Source organism: Calidris pugnax, unplaced genomic scaffold (assembly GCF_001431845.1).
Source record: "Calidris pugnax isolate Ruff unplaced genomic scaffold, ASM143184v1 scaffold27, whole genome shotgun sequence".
NCBI classification, from domain to species: domain Eukaryota; kingdom Metazoa; phylum Chordata; class Aves; order Charadriiformes; family Scolopacidae; genus Calidris; species Calidris pugnax.
This window is the reverse complement of record NW_015090893.1, coordinates 1,830,423-1,845,014: the sequence shown is the minus strand read 5'-3', so window position 1 is coordinate 1,845,014 and position 14,592 is coordinate 1,830,423. Positions and strand designations below refer to the sequence as shown.

At 37.9% G+C, this 14,592-nt stretch overlaps 1 protein-coding gene across 1 annotated transcript in view; it reads left to right on the top strand.

The window, feature by feature from the left end:
* Positions 1-14,592, top strand: part of DOCK2 (dedicator of cytokinesis 2) — a 231,734-nt gene that overhangs the window by 15,724 nt on the left and 201,418 nt on the right. The window contains exons 4-15 of the mRNA XM_014948222.1: positions 333-388; positions 530-626; positions 2,242-2,390; positions 4,703-4,838; positions 7,010-7,164; positions 7,799-7,880; positions 8,293-8,428; positions 9,008-9,083; positions 10,315-10,391; positions 10,776-10,901; positions 11,742-11,866; positions 14,466-14,564. Coding sequence (XP_014803708.1) covers positions 333-388; positions 530-626; positions 2,242-2,390; positions 4,703-4,838; positions 7,010-7,164; positions 7,799-7,880; positions 8,293-8,428; positions 9,008-9,083; positions 10,315-10,391; positions 10,776-10,901; positions 11,742-11,866; positions 14,466-14,564 — 1,314 coding nt within the window. The remainder of the gene's footprint in view (positions 1-332; positions 389-529; positions 627-2,241; positions 2,391-4,702; positions 4,839-7,009; positions 7,165-7,798; positions 7,881-8,292; positions 8,429-9,007; positions 9,084-10,314; positions 10,392-10,775; positions 10,902-11,741; positions 11,867-14,465; positions 14,565-14,592) is intronic.

Genomic DNA, 14,592 nt, shown 5'->3' with positions numbered 1-14,592 from the left:
TATTTACACTATATGTCCTGTTCTCTGGGGGCGTAGATAAGGGGTGGGCATGGGAGATGGAGTTTCTTACGAAGAAATGTAATTCTATGCATTCTATTTTTGCATACAAGAATATGAAAAAGCTTCCATTATTTTTCTGTCAAAAAGAAATGCATCTAGCTGGACAGAAAACTAGATAGGCAGCCATTAATTTTCAGAATACAGTTTATGTTCATAGTCATAGTTTTATGAAAAAGAATTTAGGAGAAGTGGGTTTTGGAAAGCTCCTATTTGTTAATTAAATGTTATTGGCAAATAAGAGTGGTTTATTTTTTTTTTTTCTCCTTCAACAGGGAATATTTCCTAAATCTTTCATCCACATCAAGGAAGTTACTGTTGAAAAGAAAAGGTACTGAATTTAACTGGTTTATTACACTAAAGAATGTCCAATAAAGAATGAGTCTTAGGGCATTTAAATGTCTTAAGCACAGTAATGAAACTCAGATACACTTTTCATTTTCACTTTGTTAAATTTTCTTCTCTTTTCTAGACATACAGAAAATATAATACCTGCTGAAATTCCTTTAGTTCAAGAAGTTACCACTACTCTCTGGGAATGGGGAAGCATCTGGAAACAGCTCTATGTGGTATGACATTTTTCCATGCCTTAAGTGGCCTGTTAATTAGTCCTATTTATGCATATTGAGGTCTTGTTCAAATTAGTGTCTTTTCTAAGATGCAGGGCAGGATTTGGGAGGATTTAAGATATTATTTGTTCGTCACTGCTTAGATGGTTACCATTTTCTTCAATGGCTTTAAATTAAAAGGCTGACTTCCTGCTGAAGAGTACAGTAACTTCATGCCTGTAGTTCAACACCTTCAGTATCCTGTATATGATAAATTATTCATAATTTTCATTTGTGGAGTTGACACATTTCACGATGGAGCATCAAACAACTGAGACACATTTGAAAAAGATTCACAGTGTTCTTGGGATGCTAGAACAGAAGTTATTCAAAGGTTACTGGGAGCATGTAGCTATTAACAATTGGCAATTTCAAGAAGTCAGTATTTTTACTTTCATTATCTTAATTTTACATTTCTTAAAGAAAAACATATTTTTTTCCATCTTGGAGAAAAACACTTTTCCTGTGAGTACTTTTACCAATACATGAAAGTTAAATGAATTCAAAAGAATTAGTCAAAATGGCCACTGCATCAGCATCTCTGCTCCTTGTAAGTAAGCAACCTGAAGTCACGATGGTCTTTTGCATATGCTTGTAATGCCCACAGTGTAGTATAGAACTGGAGAAGTGATTAATGACTTCCTTAAATTATCTTTTCATTTTAATTGGACCTGGAATATTTTTGCAGTTCTTACCTATCCTTTATACACAAACCAAGCCTTTCTTATAATATTATACCTGTCCTTGGACTACAAGACTCTTGAGAGACAAAATCTGAATTCGAAGGATAGACAGCTAATTTTTACATGGATATTTTGTGTGTTGTAACCCTACATTAATCCTTACTGATTCCAGTTTATGAATTGTTGGGTTTTTATTAGTGTTGACTGGAAAAAATACAAATGATGGTGAATTCTCTAGTACCTGAGTAGTCTCTTCTAATTGATAACCTGTTTCAACAACTTTCACTGACTGCTCCAGGATCCCAACCACTGGATTTTATTTTTCTCTATTGGGGCAAGGAAATGTTGTGTATGGTGTAGTTTTCCCTCATTAATATAACTTTTGAAACATGTTAATTCTTTGTCTTTCTCTCGTTAAAGTCAGCAATTAAAACTTCTCTTGTTTCAGTGAATGACACTCAAGCTGCTTTAGTGACTCCTATGTATTCTCTCACTTTTCTCTTAAGAGTATTAACACCCCAATCAAATGTTGTTCTTGCCATGCTCTTATCAGTGTCTCTTACAGAATTAAGTAGGTCTACGATGTTTTCTCTTTGAGACTTAGTTAACACATTTTAAAACAGTACAATTAAATAAAACAAAAATAACGTCATTCCCTATCCCCATACAGACTGCCCAAATTTCATGTCATTTCTTTATGGTCACATGGGAGATTCTGTCCTTGAAAATTTGTGGGATGAGAGGAGGAGGAAAGCCAGGCTCAGTACTTCACCCAATTCTTGCTCCTGCAATGACTTAGCATTAAATATGACATTGGAAATCCTTTAACTGTCAAGACCAGCATTTCACTTCAACTTGAAGCTTGAAATCTACTGCTTTCTTTTATATCTTAGACAAATAAGAAAGAGCGGTTCCAGCAGGTGCAGTCTATGATGTATGATTTAATGGAGTGGCGGTCACAGCTTCTGTCCGGGACTTTGCCAAAAGATGAGCTCAAAGAACTCAAACAAAAAGTCACTTCCAAGATTGACTATGGTAACAAGTAAGTGGCTATATTGCTTCTGGAAAACATGATTTATTTTGAAGCACCCAGCTAGAACAGAGATGATGATGAAGTTTTCCTGTTTGTAGTTTTGTAACTCATTAATGTAAGATGCAGACATACTGAATCTTCCTTTTCAAACTTCTCCCTATTATTCCTGTAATATTAGCAGATACCATGTTGAGGCCCCTCATAGCAAGTTGCTTTTTCAAAATATTAATTTTTTTGTTGATGGATATATGAGCTCGTCAATTGTCTAGTTTTGTAACTCATTAATGTAAGATGCAGCCATACTGAATCTTCCTTTTCAAACTTCTTCCTGTTATTCCTGTAGTATTAGCAGATACCATGTTGAGGCCTCTCATAGCAAGTTGCTTTTTCAAAATAATAATTTTTTTGTTGATGGATATATGAGCTTGTCAATGGTAAAGTTTTGAGGTCAGATATCTGGCCTTTATATACATATAACATCAGTGTACTTGGGACACAAAACTGGTCCATCCTTCACAAACACAACCTATTTCTAATAGTGTTATGCTACCACTTCAAAAGTGGTGCTGAGAGACCTTAGTGTGGTGGATGAGCAGCAAAAGTCTGAAAAGTCTGAAGTGCACGGAGCCTTTGCTAAAGGCACCACATCACAAAGCCATCCCTTCCCACCCACTTAACTAGGGAACTTCCAGGCAGAACTGCAGTTCCAGTAATAGAAGTGAAACTACCAGGGACAGAATGGCCATTTGATAAAATGCCTTGTTGCCTTCAATCTAATAAAAAGTCACTGCAGCACAACACATTTTTGGCCAAAATGGGGTTATATGGGGTTGAGTGGTTTCCATCTAATCAAGGTGAAGAGAGAGCTTGGTAAGCAAATCTTCATACTGTTGGTTTTATAGGTGTTGGAATCTGTTTATGAATTGTATTTAGCCATTGCAAGTGACTGTGGTTACTGTGGCCTGAAGGCCTATGTGCAGCTGAACGTCTTCAGTCACCTGTGGCCAGGCATACACAATGACCACAACACGTTACGAAACTCTTAACTTGTTCACTGTGATTTGGATGCACAGGTTTCTGATTAATTGTGTTCTTACAGAACACACTATGGGAATACCCCTATCCTGCTACAATATGTGGAGCTGAAGGGTCACTCCACGACTGATTTTACTTTGAAACGCTCCAATCCAAGAAGCCTAGTTCTGATGAAGACAACACTAACATTTCTTTGCTTTCAGACTTTCATTTTCACACTCTTGTATTTCCAAATTATGAGACAGTAAGCTTCTTCCTTTAGAGGAGCAGGGGTGTTCAAATGTTTTGGGGTTGTATGGAGGAAAAATGTAAGTTGGATAGTACTTGTAAGTACCTGAAAGCATGGGGTTGAGTTGTGATGTGTGAAGGAAACGTGCCAAACTGTGGAGAAGGATGAAAGCGGAATGACAATGGTGGCTGAGGGGATCATTTTGGGAGAGAAGACTGAACACCAGATCAGGAAGGCTGCAGATAATCATGTAAGGTGATAAATATGGTTTACAGTCTTTGGGAGAGAAGACTGAACACCAGATCAGGAAAGGCTGTGGATAATCATGTAAGGTGATGAATATGGTTTACAGTCTGGTCTGACACAGACTGCTTCAAACAACATTACCAGTGCCATAAGGGCAGCCAGTATGTTTTAGAAATTGTGAAAGGCACAGTCCAGCATGAAGTAAACCCATTTTAGAGGGGGATGAAGGAGAGAGACTCTGCCTAGGCAAGAAAGGGTATTTCTTGGTTGAGGTAACACTGTGACACTGTGGGCAAGAATATGTAGGATGTATGGAGGTAAGACTTGAGTTTTGAATGGTGAGGGGGAAAAAAAAAAAAGTGGGAGGAAGAAGGGCATGATTTGTATGAGAGCAAAGAAGAACAGAGCACTATCAGTTAAGTAACAGGACTGGGAGAATAAGAGGGCAACATAAACGCAGAAGGTAACAGGGAAAACCTCCGCATCTTGATTCCAAAGGCTATAGGTTAAAAAGCAGAAGAGATGAAGACAGCTTGAAGTCACTGAGCGTGGTGGATCTATTTTATGTGACAGGCATTTAAATGCTTTGTTGACATGACTATAAATTCCTGAAATGGATAAGTACTGTACACCAGCTTGAAAAGAAAAGCATGGGGTTTAGTTAATTTTTTTTTTCCATCAAATACTGTTGCATATACTTAAACTTGTTTTGTTGCTTTAAAACTTGAAGCAGCTCCTCGTGTGTTACATTCTCAGCTTTATTTTTCTAGAAGGAAATAACCTTGCCATTATGCTCTTTGTATTTTCACAGGATACTTGAGCTAGATCTAATAGTTAGAGATGAAGATGGAAATATCTTGGATCCAGATAAAACCAGTGTCATCAGCCTATTCCATGCACACGAAGAAGCAACTAATAAAATCACTGAGCGAATTAAGGAGGAAATGGTAGGAATGACTGGCCAAACTTGATGCTTCATTTGCTAATCAAAATGAAAAACCAGTACAAGGGTTGAAGAATGTTACTTTCTACCATAAACGTTGTTGGAAACTTTTGCCTCTGACTGAAGTAAGATTAGGTTCACATTCATGTTATAAATATGGCTAAGCCTCAGATTAAGTTAGTTGTGTTTGTGCACTGGATTCAGGCTGTGGGTAAGGCTGAAAGCCTGTGTCTAAAGCTGGTTCTAAATCCATTCTTGGATTCCTAAATAGAAATACATCTCATTTCATCTGTGGGCTACTTAATAGGCTGATTCGTGTAGCGAATAGTTATATCCTTGGAGTTCAGGCTGCAAGCTACAACTAACCAAAGCTCTTTTTAGAAGATTTTGTGACAACACTAGTTGATTGCTATATGTCAGTGATAGTTCAGCTTTGGAGTTGAAGAATTTAAGCTCACTAAAGAGGAACTCAGGTGAACTCAGTATAATCTTGTTGGCTCCATAAATCACCATGACCAAGTGCATAAATTTCATCTTTTAAAATGGAAAGCATGAGACTACATTTCCTTGACATATTAGATCTGTTCAGGGACTTGTTAAGATACTTGGGTTCTTTTCTTCATTTATGAGAAAACAAACAGTAGTAAAGCAAGTAAAGCACTTGGCAAAAAAAGCGGTGCTGTCACTGCACTTCAATAATGCCCAAAACAAATCACTGGAAAACACCTTATGAGTTGTTCTCATCAGTGTCACTAAATAAATCTTGCTTCCCAGACATAAGATGTAATTAACTGACAATATAAGGAAAATTAAACTTGGTAGTCTGCAATAGACTGTGTCCTGTTTTAAAAACAGAGCCGAACAATGGATAAAAGAGCTTTAGGCCATCAAATGTTAAGTAGCTGTTTCTAGGTGGTTAAAATGGGATGCAGGTAGAAATTAGGAGCCTGTTCTGAGTCAGTGAACCTGCTCAGCTGTGTCCCGATCTCAGCATATGTTATCAGTCTCCAAGGCAGTGTACTTTGTTTTGCTAGTGTTTCTAGCACACTGAAACCCCATTACAAAGTGGATAGTAGGCCTTCTGCTATATCCTACTGTGTTAAAAAAAAAAATCACCTCTTTCAGACCTCTAGGCTTTCCTCTATAGTGATAACTTGGTACTTTCTCTTCTCTTTAAAAGCGGTGGTAACGTTTCACCCTTTAAGTAATTACCCAGTGGCTGAAGAACTGGCCCAAAATAAGGAAATCACAGCATCACAGAGTATCTCAAGTTGGAAGGAACCCATAAGGATCACAGAGTCCAGCTCTCTGTTCCCTTCTCCTAGAGGGTTTTTTTTACAGCATAGCAAAAACTTTGTTAAATCGTTTAGGCACAAACTTTTACCAAAATTTTAGTAAAGGACTTCAGAATAGTTCCGTTGGAAGCAGCCTGATTCTTTGGGGAGCTAAGGTTTTGAATACATTCATATACAGGAGCTGGCTCTTTTCTCCTGAATGAAAGTAAATCTAAGACTTTCAAGAAAGGAAGGTTTCTAGAGGCGAAAGGAAGAGAAACAGCTTAACTATTTATTGTGGTGTTTGGAAATATTCATCATATAAAGTAAGCCCTGTTCCATTCCTAAAAGGGGACACTTGCTACGAAAGGATAATACGCTTAGAATCCCATACAGGGGAAGTTCTTACTCATAATACTGAGTATGTCCCCTAAGTATTGCAAAAGATTGATTTAAGGCACCTCTGTCATCAGCTTTTTCATTACTTGCCCACAGAAGTAGCTCCCTAGTCTCCCTAGTGTTTTGAAGAACACAGTCTGAGCTTTTTATCCCCTTGCATACAGAGAAGGCTTGGGGGAGGAAGGTGGGATCTTCATACACTTCTGCACCTTCCAACCAACCTGCTCCCTTTCTAGCTTCGTAGTAGAAAATGATGTTGATGCACTGGTGAAGCATTGTGGAGGGTGAGAAACTTATTTGTGAGTCATGTCCGTGTTATTAAGGAACATCTTTCAGAAGAATATACAGGGAAATGCTTATGTCCTGTAAACAAGCACTTTTATCCAAATTTTCTATGACTTTTCCAGATTAACCGTTACATATGATAAAAACTGAAACTGCTTGTAGTATTCTACCACTTTAATTAATGGATCTAACTGATGATTTTCCTCCTCCTGAGTAGACAAAGGACCAACCAGATTACGCATCGTACTCCCGAATGTCTTCATCCCCCACTCACAGCCTATACGTCTTTGTGCGGAATTTTGTGTGCCGAATTGGAGAGGATGCAGAACTCTTTATGTCACTATACGATCCACAGAAATCAACAATTATAAGGTAAGCTTTCCTTTTTAATTGCAAAAGAGTAGCAAAAGGAGCTAGCCAAAATGATGTAAGAGTTGCCACCATGCTACTAATGCAGAGAAAATATATGTATATGTATTTAAGGGAGAGAACTAAAAGGGAAGGGAAGTGTGGACAGATCTAGTTCCTGTTGGCTACTAAAGAATTCTAGGGTAAGGGATTATAAATATTTTGATACATAATTCCTGGATTGAACATTCTGGAATTCTGGAGAAGCCTGAGACCACTTCAAAGTTAAGAGATTATTCTTGATGCGGAATGTTGTGGTGTCTGGAATAAAGTGTTGAAACAGGGGGAAAGTGACAAAATGGGAGTAACTTACATAAAGATAAGTATAAAGATTATGTTGAGTATTCCTATCAGACTTATGATGGTAATGTTTGCTAAAAAAAGAAGTGCCATTCTGTCTTATGTTCAAGTTATTAGTCAAAACGTACTGATGGTGTTTTGTATAGCGTTATTCGTTTTAGTCTGGTATTAGATTAAAGCAACCACTGCAGACTACTGTCTGTTACGCAACCTTTGTTATGTACTGTGGTTTTTAATGTACTATGGAAGAGAACAATTTTTAAATCACATGATAATAAGATATTTATCTTCAAAACAGTGAGAACTACTTGGTGAGATGGGGGAGTAAAGGCTTTCCAAAGGAAATTGATATGCTCAACAATCTTAAAGTAGTGTTCACAGTAAGTGTCTTCCAGTTTACCTTACTTAGTATCTATAAATTAGATAGTCTCCTCTCTGTAGTCACTATCAGTACTCCTGAAGATTGAGCAAGATGAAGAAGGAAGCAGAAGTAACTTTAGAAAGAGAGCAAGATGAGCAGTCACTGAATGCTTTAAGGCAGTGACAATGCTTCAGTCTCCTTTCTTTAAATCAATTTGCTGCCTCATAAATTTACTGATGACTTGATACTAATCTTATCTTGATTTTCTCTATTTATCTTACCTTTTATTTTCTTTAAACTTTACAGTTGGTTTTTTTTTCCCCCACTGATTACGAGGCTTAATTTATTACTGGAGGTCCTGTTTAAATTTCACAACTTAGTTCTTCCCCAAGTAGTATTTACATTTTTTTGTTTGTTTGTTTGTATCATAGGATCTTGGAAATAAAGACCTTAGCAGAGACAAAATTTATTTAGTTTGTCAAATAGTCCGAGTTGGAAGGATGGATCTCAGAGACAGTAACTCAAAGAAATACACACAAGGACTAAGGCGGCCTTTTGGAGTGGCAGGTATCTGATGTCTCCCGTGCTACATCTGAATCAGGGCCCAAGTGGTACTTGCCAACCTGGGACCTTAGAATCTCTACCAAAACATGTCAGAATACAAAATAGCTATATTGACTATCTTCCATGTTTAATTTTTTAAGTCCACAAAGACTGCACCTACACTGGCATTTTGGTTCAGGTCAAAAATGTGCTTTTGAATTTAATTTCCTAATAAGTCATACTTTCTGCTACGCAGTGCAAACTGAAGCACAGTACCAGAGTATACCAACAGAAATCCTTCCAGATGAAGCAAAACCAGCCATGATGTCCCAAGAGCACCACCAGTGCCCTCATACCTGTATTCACAGGATTAAACCAAAACTAGTCTGGAGTAATTCTTTACGCAATGTCATTTTTGTAGCATGGACTTTGCACTAAACGTTCTGCCCCATGAATCTTCCCCTATTGGGCTACACAGCTTGCTAGTGAAAAATCTGTACTTACCTTGAGGCACAAAAACATTAAGGTACATCTTTCATAGATAAGAGGAGCTATTTTGCAATGCCATTATATGTTTTGATATATTTTCTTTTACTTTTCTAGTTATGGATATTACAGATATTATAAAAGGAAAAGCTGAAAGTGACGAAGAAAAGCAGCATTTCATTCCCTTTCACCCGTAAGACAGTCAAAGATATCTTTTTCTATATGCACAAAAATATTTCTAGATCTCTTTGGTTGTAACAATCTGTGAAATGTTTCATGAAAAAATATTTTTTTCTTTTCAATAATTCTACGTTTTAATAGTCTTAATTATTTAACTATCGCTTTAAAAGGCATTTAAGACTCAACAGGGTTTACATAGCATGTTAAATGAATGTGTATTTCTATGAATGTGCTCCTTCAGACAGCTAGAACCACGTCCTATTCAACAAAACTCCAGTTTTCTCTTAGGAGAAAGTTCTTCACTGTGAGGGTGGTGGAGCACTGGAACAGGTTGCCCAGGGAGGTGGTTGAGGCCCCATCCCTGGAGATATTCAAGGAGAGGCTCGACGAGGCCCTGGGCAACCTGGTCTAGTTGGGGGTGTCCCTGCTGACTGCGGGGGGGTCGGAACAGATGACCTTGAAGGTCCTTTCTGGCCTAGACAATTCTATGATTCTAAATAGTTACACATACTCAACAATAAGCTTTACAAGTATGGATAACTAGGAATTTATGGGGTTCATTCTGTTTTGAGTTACAGAAAAATCTGAGTAAATACTGGGTTTCAGTTAAAAAGTAGTTGAATTGTTGTATGTTAACTATCTTAAAAAAAAAAAAATGCCAGACCAGCTGCCTAAAAATGTGATGCTCACAGATCAAATGTAGAGATGCCAGTATTCACTGGAAAGACTTGTGCATTTTACTTAGCGCTGCTGCTCTGTATTATAGAGGCTAAGTTTAATTCAATAAGATCCAAGTATGATATACTGCTTTATAATTTCCCTTGTTTACAGTTAGATCCAGCAGGTTTTTTAAGTGAGAATTTGTTTCCAATTTCAAAAGTAGCTGAAAAAATTTCAAAGTTCATTAATCTGTCAGGCTGTTTATCGGGGAAAATGGACTGGACTGGCACATTGGTGAATGCATTAACATTGTGCGTCCCTACAAAATGACAAACTTTCATATGCCAGTCTGTCACAAAATGCCATTCCTGAAGTTGTCGACTGAATCCTTTTCACTTCAGTGTACACATGAGCTTAATGTCAGTGGTCTGTAACTTGGAATGACAAATAACGAAATTACAGAACATATCATAAAAAGGCCAAGTACTGCAGAGAGGACTGAGGCTGTTTGTCATCGATGTTTGGAATAGTGTGTGATATGTTTAGCACTTAATTCCTAGTAGACATTGTTTTTTACCTTGCAGGGTAGTGGCAGAGAATGACTTTCTACACAGTCTCTTAAGCAAAGTCACTGCATCAAAAGGGGACAGTGGTGGACAAGGTAAAGTAGATTCTTTTTTTAAATTATTATTAATTTTTAAAGTTACAAGATATTTTTTTGGAACTTCATTTAATATTGTTTGTTTTATAGAAAGGCTTTTATGTTAGAGCTGTAGCACCAGCATGGAGGTGGGTCAACTTTGAAGCCGGAAGTGAAGAATCACGAGTTTGTTGCCAAATTTTAGAGGCTACTTAAATTAGCAGATACTGTTTGGGGTTATGGAGCTTTTACTTTCAGCCACTGGAGCTTTTACTTTCGGCCACAGGAAGCAGGGGAAGTGAATTCTTATCCGTATTCTGGTGGTTAGAGGAGGCAATCATCTGAAAACAGATTTTTATTTTCCTTACCATGAATGTAATTTTTTTTTTTTTTCCCTCTTAACAGGGCTCTGGGTAACTGTGAAAATGCTTGTTGGAGATGTGATTCAAACTAGAAAGGACTATCCACATCTTGTAGACAGAACCACTGTTGTTGCTAGAAAGCTAGGATTTCCTGAAATAATCATGCCAGGTAGGATATGCGTTGCTCCATAATAGGAATGGATGTTGATTTTCATCGCCTAGGTTAATGAGCATCAGCTGCAGCCTTCTTTACTTAATTCCATAATGGGTAACTCAGAGGCTCTTTATAATTCAATTTTCATGGTAAGTTTTGTTCCAATATTAGAGGCTTATATAAAATAGCAAAATCCTTGGAAAGTCTTAAGCAGAAAAAATAAGGCAGTGAGGGATAAATCCAGCTCTTAGTATAAAGCGTTCTTGACTTCCAAGTAGATGATGTTGGATGCTTACTTGAATTTTAAATTAACTTTATTTTTATTTTATCTTATAACTTTCCTTTAATAATAATAATAAACACACGTGCTTTCAATATCTTGATTTTTTTTTGGATTTATGATATTTTCCAATTAAAGTCACTCATTGTCTGCAGTGCTCCTTTTTTAAAAAACAAAAAACATACTACACACCCCCATCCTTTAAGTCAAATCTCGATAAAAAGTCATCTTAATTTGTTCACAGGAGAAAATTAAAATATGAAGCTCAATCTAGAAAGACAGGTGTGTATTTGGGGAAAATTCAGTTATGGCGTCATCTGCCACGTCACCAGCAGGTGTCAGTGTAGGACGAGAATTGCTCGAAGTCAGTGAGCACTCCTATTTGGTTGGTTTCACATCACATCGTGGTATCTTCTTAGCTAAGAATAACAAAGCTGAAAATTTCAGTTCAGATGGAAAATAACGAATTTTTTTGTCTGTTACACTGCAGAAATAGAGGCACTCTTGTGAAGTTCAGTTGACTCTATGCTCTCACAGCATTTTTTGATTTTTTTACCTTTCAATTTCTTTTTTAGGAGATATAAGAAATGACATTTATATTACATTGCTGTATGGAGATTTTGATAAATACAATAAAACAACCCAGAGAAATGTGGAAGTGATAATGTGTGTCTGTGATGAAGAAGGAAAAGTGATGCCAGTAAGTTGTTTTTGTTTTTTTTTCCTGTATGACAGACATGGAAATACAAGTTGCACTTTAGAAATAAGCCTTAAACTTCTTATAAATTTTTATAAAATTGTGCAAAAAAACTTGCAGTTCCCTCACTTGTGACATCCTGTGACTGATAAGTTTTACGATGTTTAAAGTGACATGTGTATTTAAGTCCTAGAAATGTCTTGCATAAAACTGTAATGAGAAATAACATTGAATGACCTATTTTAGCTGTGCCAAGGAAAAAAATGCTGTTCCTGACAATTACTGTGTTTTTACTCTAGGGTTTTTCTTGTGGAAATTCCCAGAGGAATGGAATTTGCACATTAAAATGTTATAAGTACCATTTCAGCTACATAACAAATACTTCATTTGTGCCGGGAAGGCTGTGTCATTGTCCCTTGAATTAAGTTCATGGCAAATAACTAAATTAGTAACAACAGATGAGTGTGGACAACGCACATATGCAACATAAATATTTCAGTGTCTTATTGCTTGTCTATTTCTGGTTTGAGGAATTTTTGTCTTTTCCTTAGGGATTTTTAACACCAGTTCAGTATTCAGGGGGATTTTTGGCCTTTCCTCTTCTGAGCTTTATACTGTTCACTAAATCAGTAATGTGATCATGAGGATGATATCACAATTAAGTTTCTTGAGATAAAATAAAGATGGGGTAAGTCATTGTGGTTCATGACCTGCCAAAATGTGTTCACAAACTACAATTAAGTGCTTGACCTAAAACATAACTTTAAAGCTTGAATGAAGAAAATCCAAAACCCACATAACGCTTAGGTCCACACAACAAATTGTAACCCTGATTACAAAATGGTACCTCTACCTGTGAAAACACCTAACCACATGCCTTGCATGTACAGAAGTTAACTCTCATGAAATCGACTTCAGCAACCTCTGCAATTCGCAGATAATATCCTTTAAATACCAAGTATTTCTTAAAGACATTAACCTATTCCAATGTGTTAAATCTTGCATTTTACTATTATGTATGTTCAGTTCTGCAGATGCACCCTTTCTCCAAATACTAGGAGAAAGTGGATTTGTCATGCTGTCTATAATCTGAAAGACATGTTCAAGTCATGCCCACTCTCTGTGGGTAATATGCCTTAGACATGTTTAAGCAACTATTTTGAGGAATTAATTGAAATGTTCCTGAATGCAACTAGTAACAGAAGTAACTGGTTTTGTTAGCCTCTTATTTTTAGAGGCCTTTTAGCTTCCAAAAAATAAGTGAATACTAATTAAGTTCTCAAACCCATGAATTTATATTAATTTCAATGCTTCTAATTATCTATTAATAAAACAGGTTTATGGCCACTACACAGGAAACTGGTTGGCTCTGTTCAGGTATCTGACTAGTGCTACCTCTAGATTTACTGTTGCAAGTAAAAGGCCTTTTGTTCCAAGTGAACATCACAGAATACATTCAAACAAGTTGGTGCATAAACCTTGAAAAATATCTATTCAGGCAGATGAGACATACCTTTCCGCAGATAAATCGCTCCGACCAGACTTTACAAACCATCTTCAGGTATAAGCATCACACCATTCTTGTCTTGTATAATCCTCAACTGCCATCAGCTAAAAAAGATAGATGGAGGCTAAGTCTCCTCATGGATTCACTAAACAAGCTGAATTCCTAGTCACAAGAAATTTTTAACTCAATCAAGAGTTTAAGTTGGATCTGTACTAGTTCTGATAGTCATTAGCGAATGGGAAATTGTAAATGTTGAAAAAATGTAGAAGGGCATGTGGTCAATACCTCTACAACATTTACTTTGGAAGTCACCTCAGGCAGGCAGCCAAACACTTCTGAGATTCTGCTGAAACTGAGTATTTTGAAGTAAGTGGAGAAATAAAATAACGAAGCTAGATTATTTTTACTCTGTGTGTTTCTTCTACTAATTGAGATGACACCTTGGTTATGTGGTTTGTCAGTTTGAGAAGAGAAATCAAGTCTTAAGTATCTTCATCATCAAGGTCTTCTTAGAGCCCACTGTGTAAAACGCAATGTGTTTTGAAGGATGCCCTATGCAAATTAAAAACTGCATGTCCACCACAGGCCTTCACCCTGCAGGATAGATGCTGGCCCTGAACCCATAGTCTCCATGGAGTCCCTCCAGAGGCTCCAGCAGGAGCCGCACAGGGCCTTGGGGCAGCCTGGCCCAGGCGATGGGGAAAGGTCTTACCCACAGGGAAAGGTCTGCCATGGTTCCGAGGGCCCTCGGCGGGGCAATGGCTGTTTCATGAGGAAGCAGAGGGGCTTCCGCTGTGAAGGCGCTGTGGGGCCCGGGGGCGGCGGGGATGGACGCTGAGGGCGGGAAGCGAAGGCCGGGGGAGCCCGGTGCCGGCCTGGCTGAGGGAGCTGCGGCCGCCATGTTCTCTTCCCTCAGTGAGGGGGTAAAGCGCGCGGGGCCGGCGGTGCGCTGAGGTAAATCTGCCCTGCCCGCAGCCGGGGGCGGGATCGCCGGCGGGGGGCTCTCTTTGATTTTTCTCAAGTCATAAAGATTTACCGAAAATAACTAGCCGCTAAGCACTTGTTTCTTCCCCCGTTTTATTTTTTATTTGTAAGAATGCTGTTTGCTTGGGAGCGGGGGACAAACCCGTGAGTGAATACAGATCCGTGCTGTACTACCAGGTCAAACAGCCACGGTGGATGGAAACTTTAAAGGTACGGTGGTAGATGCTTCTCACTTGCT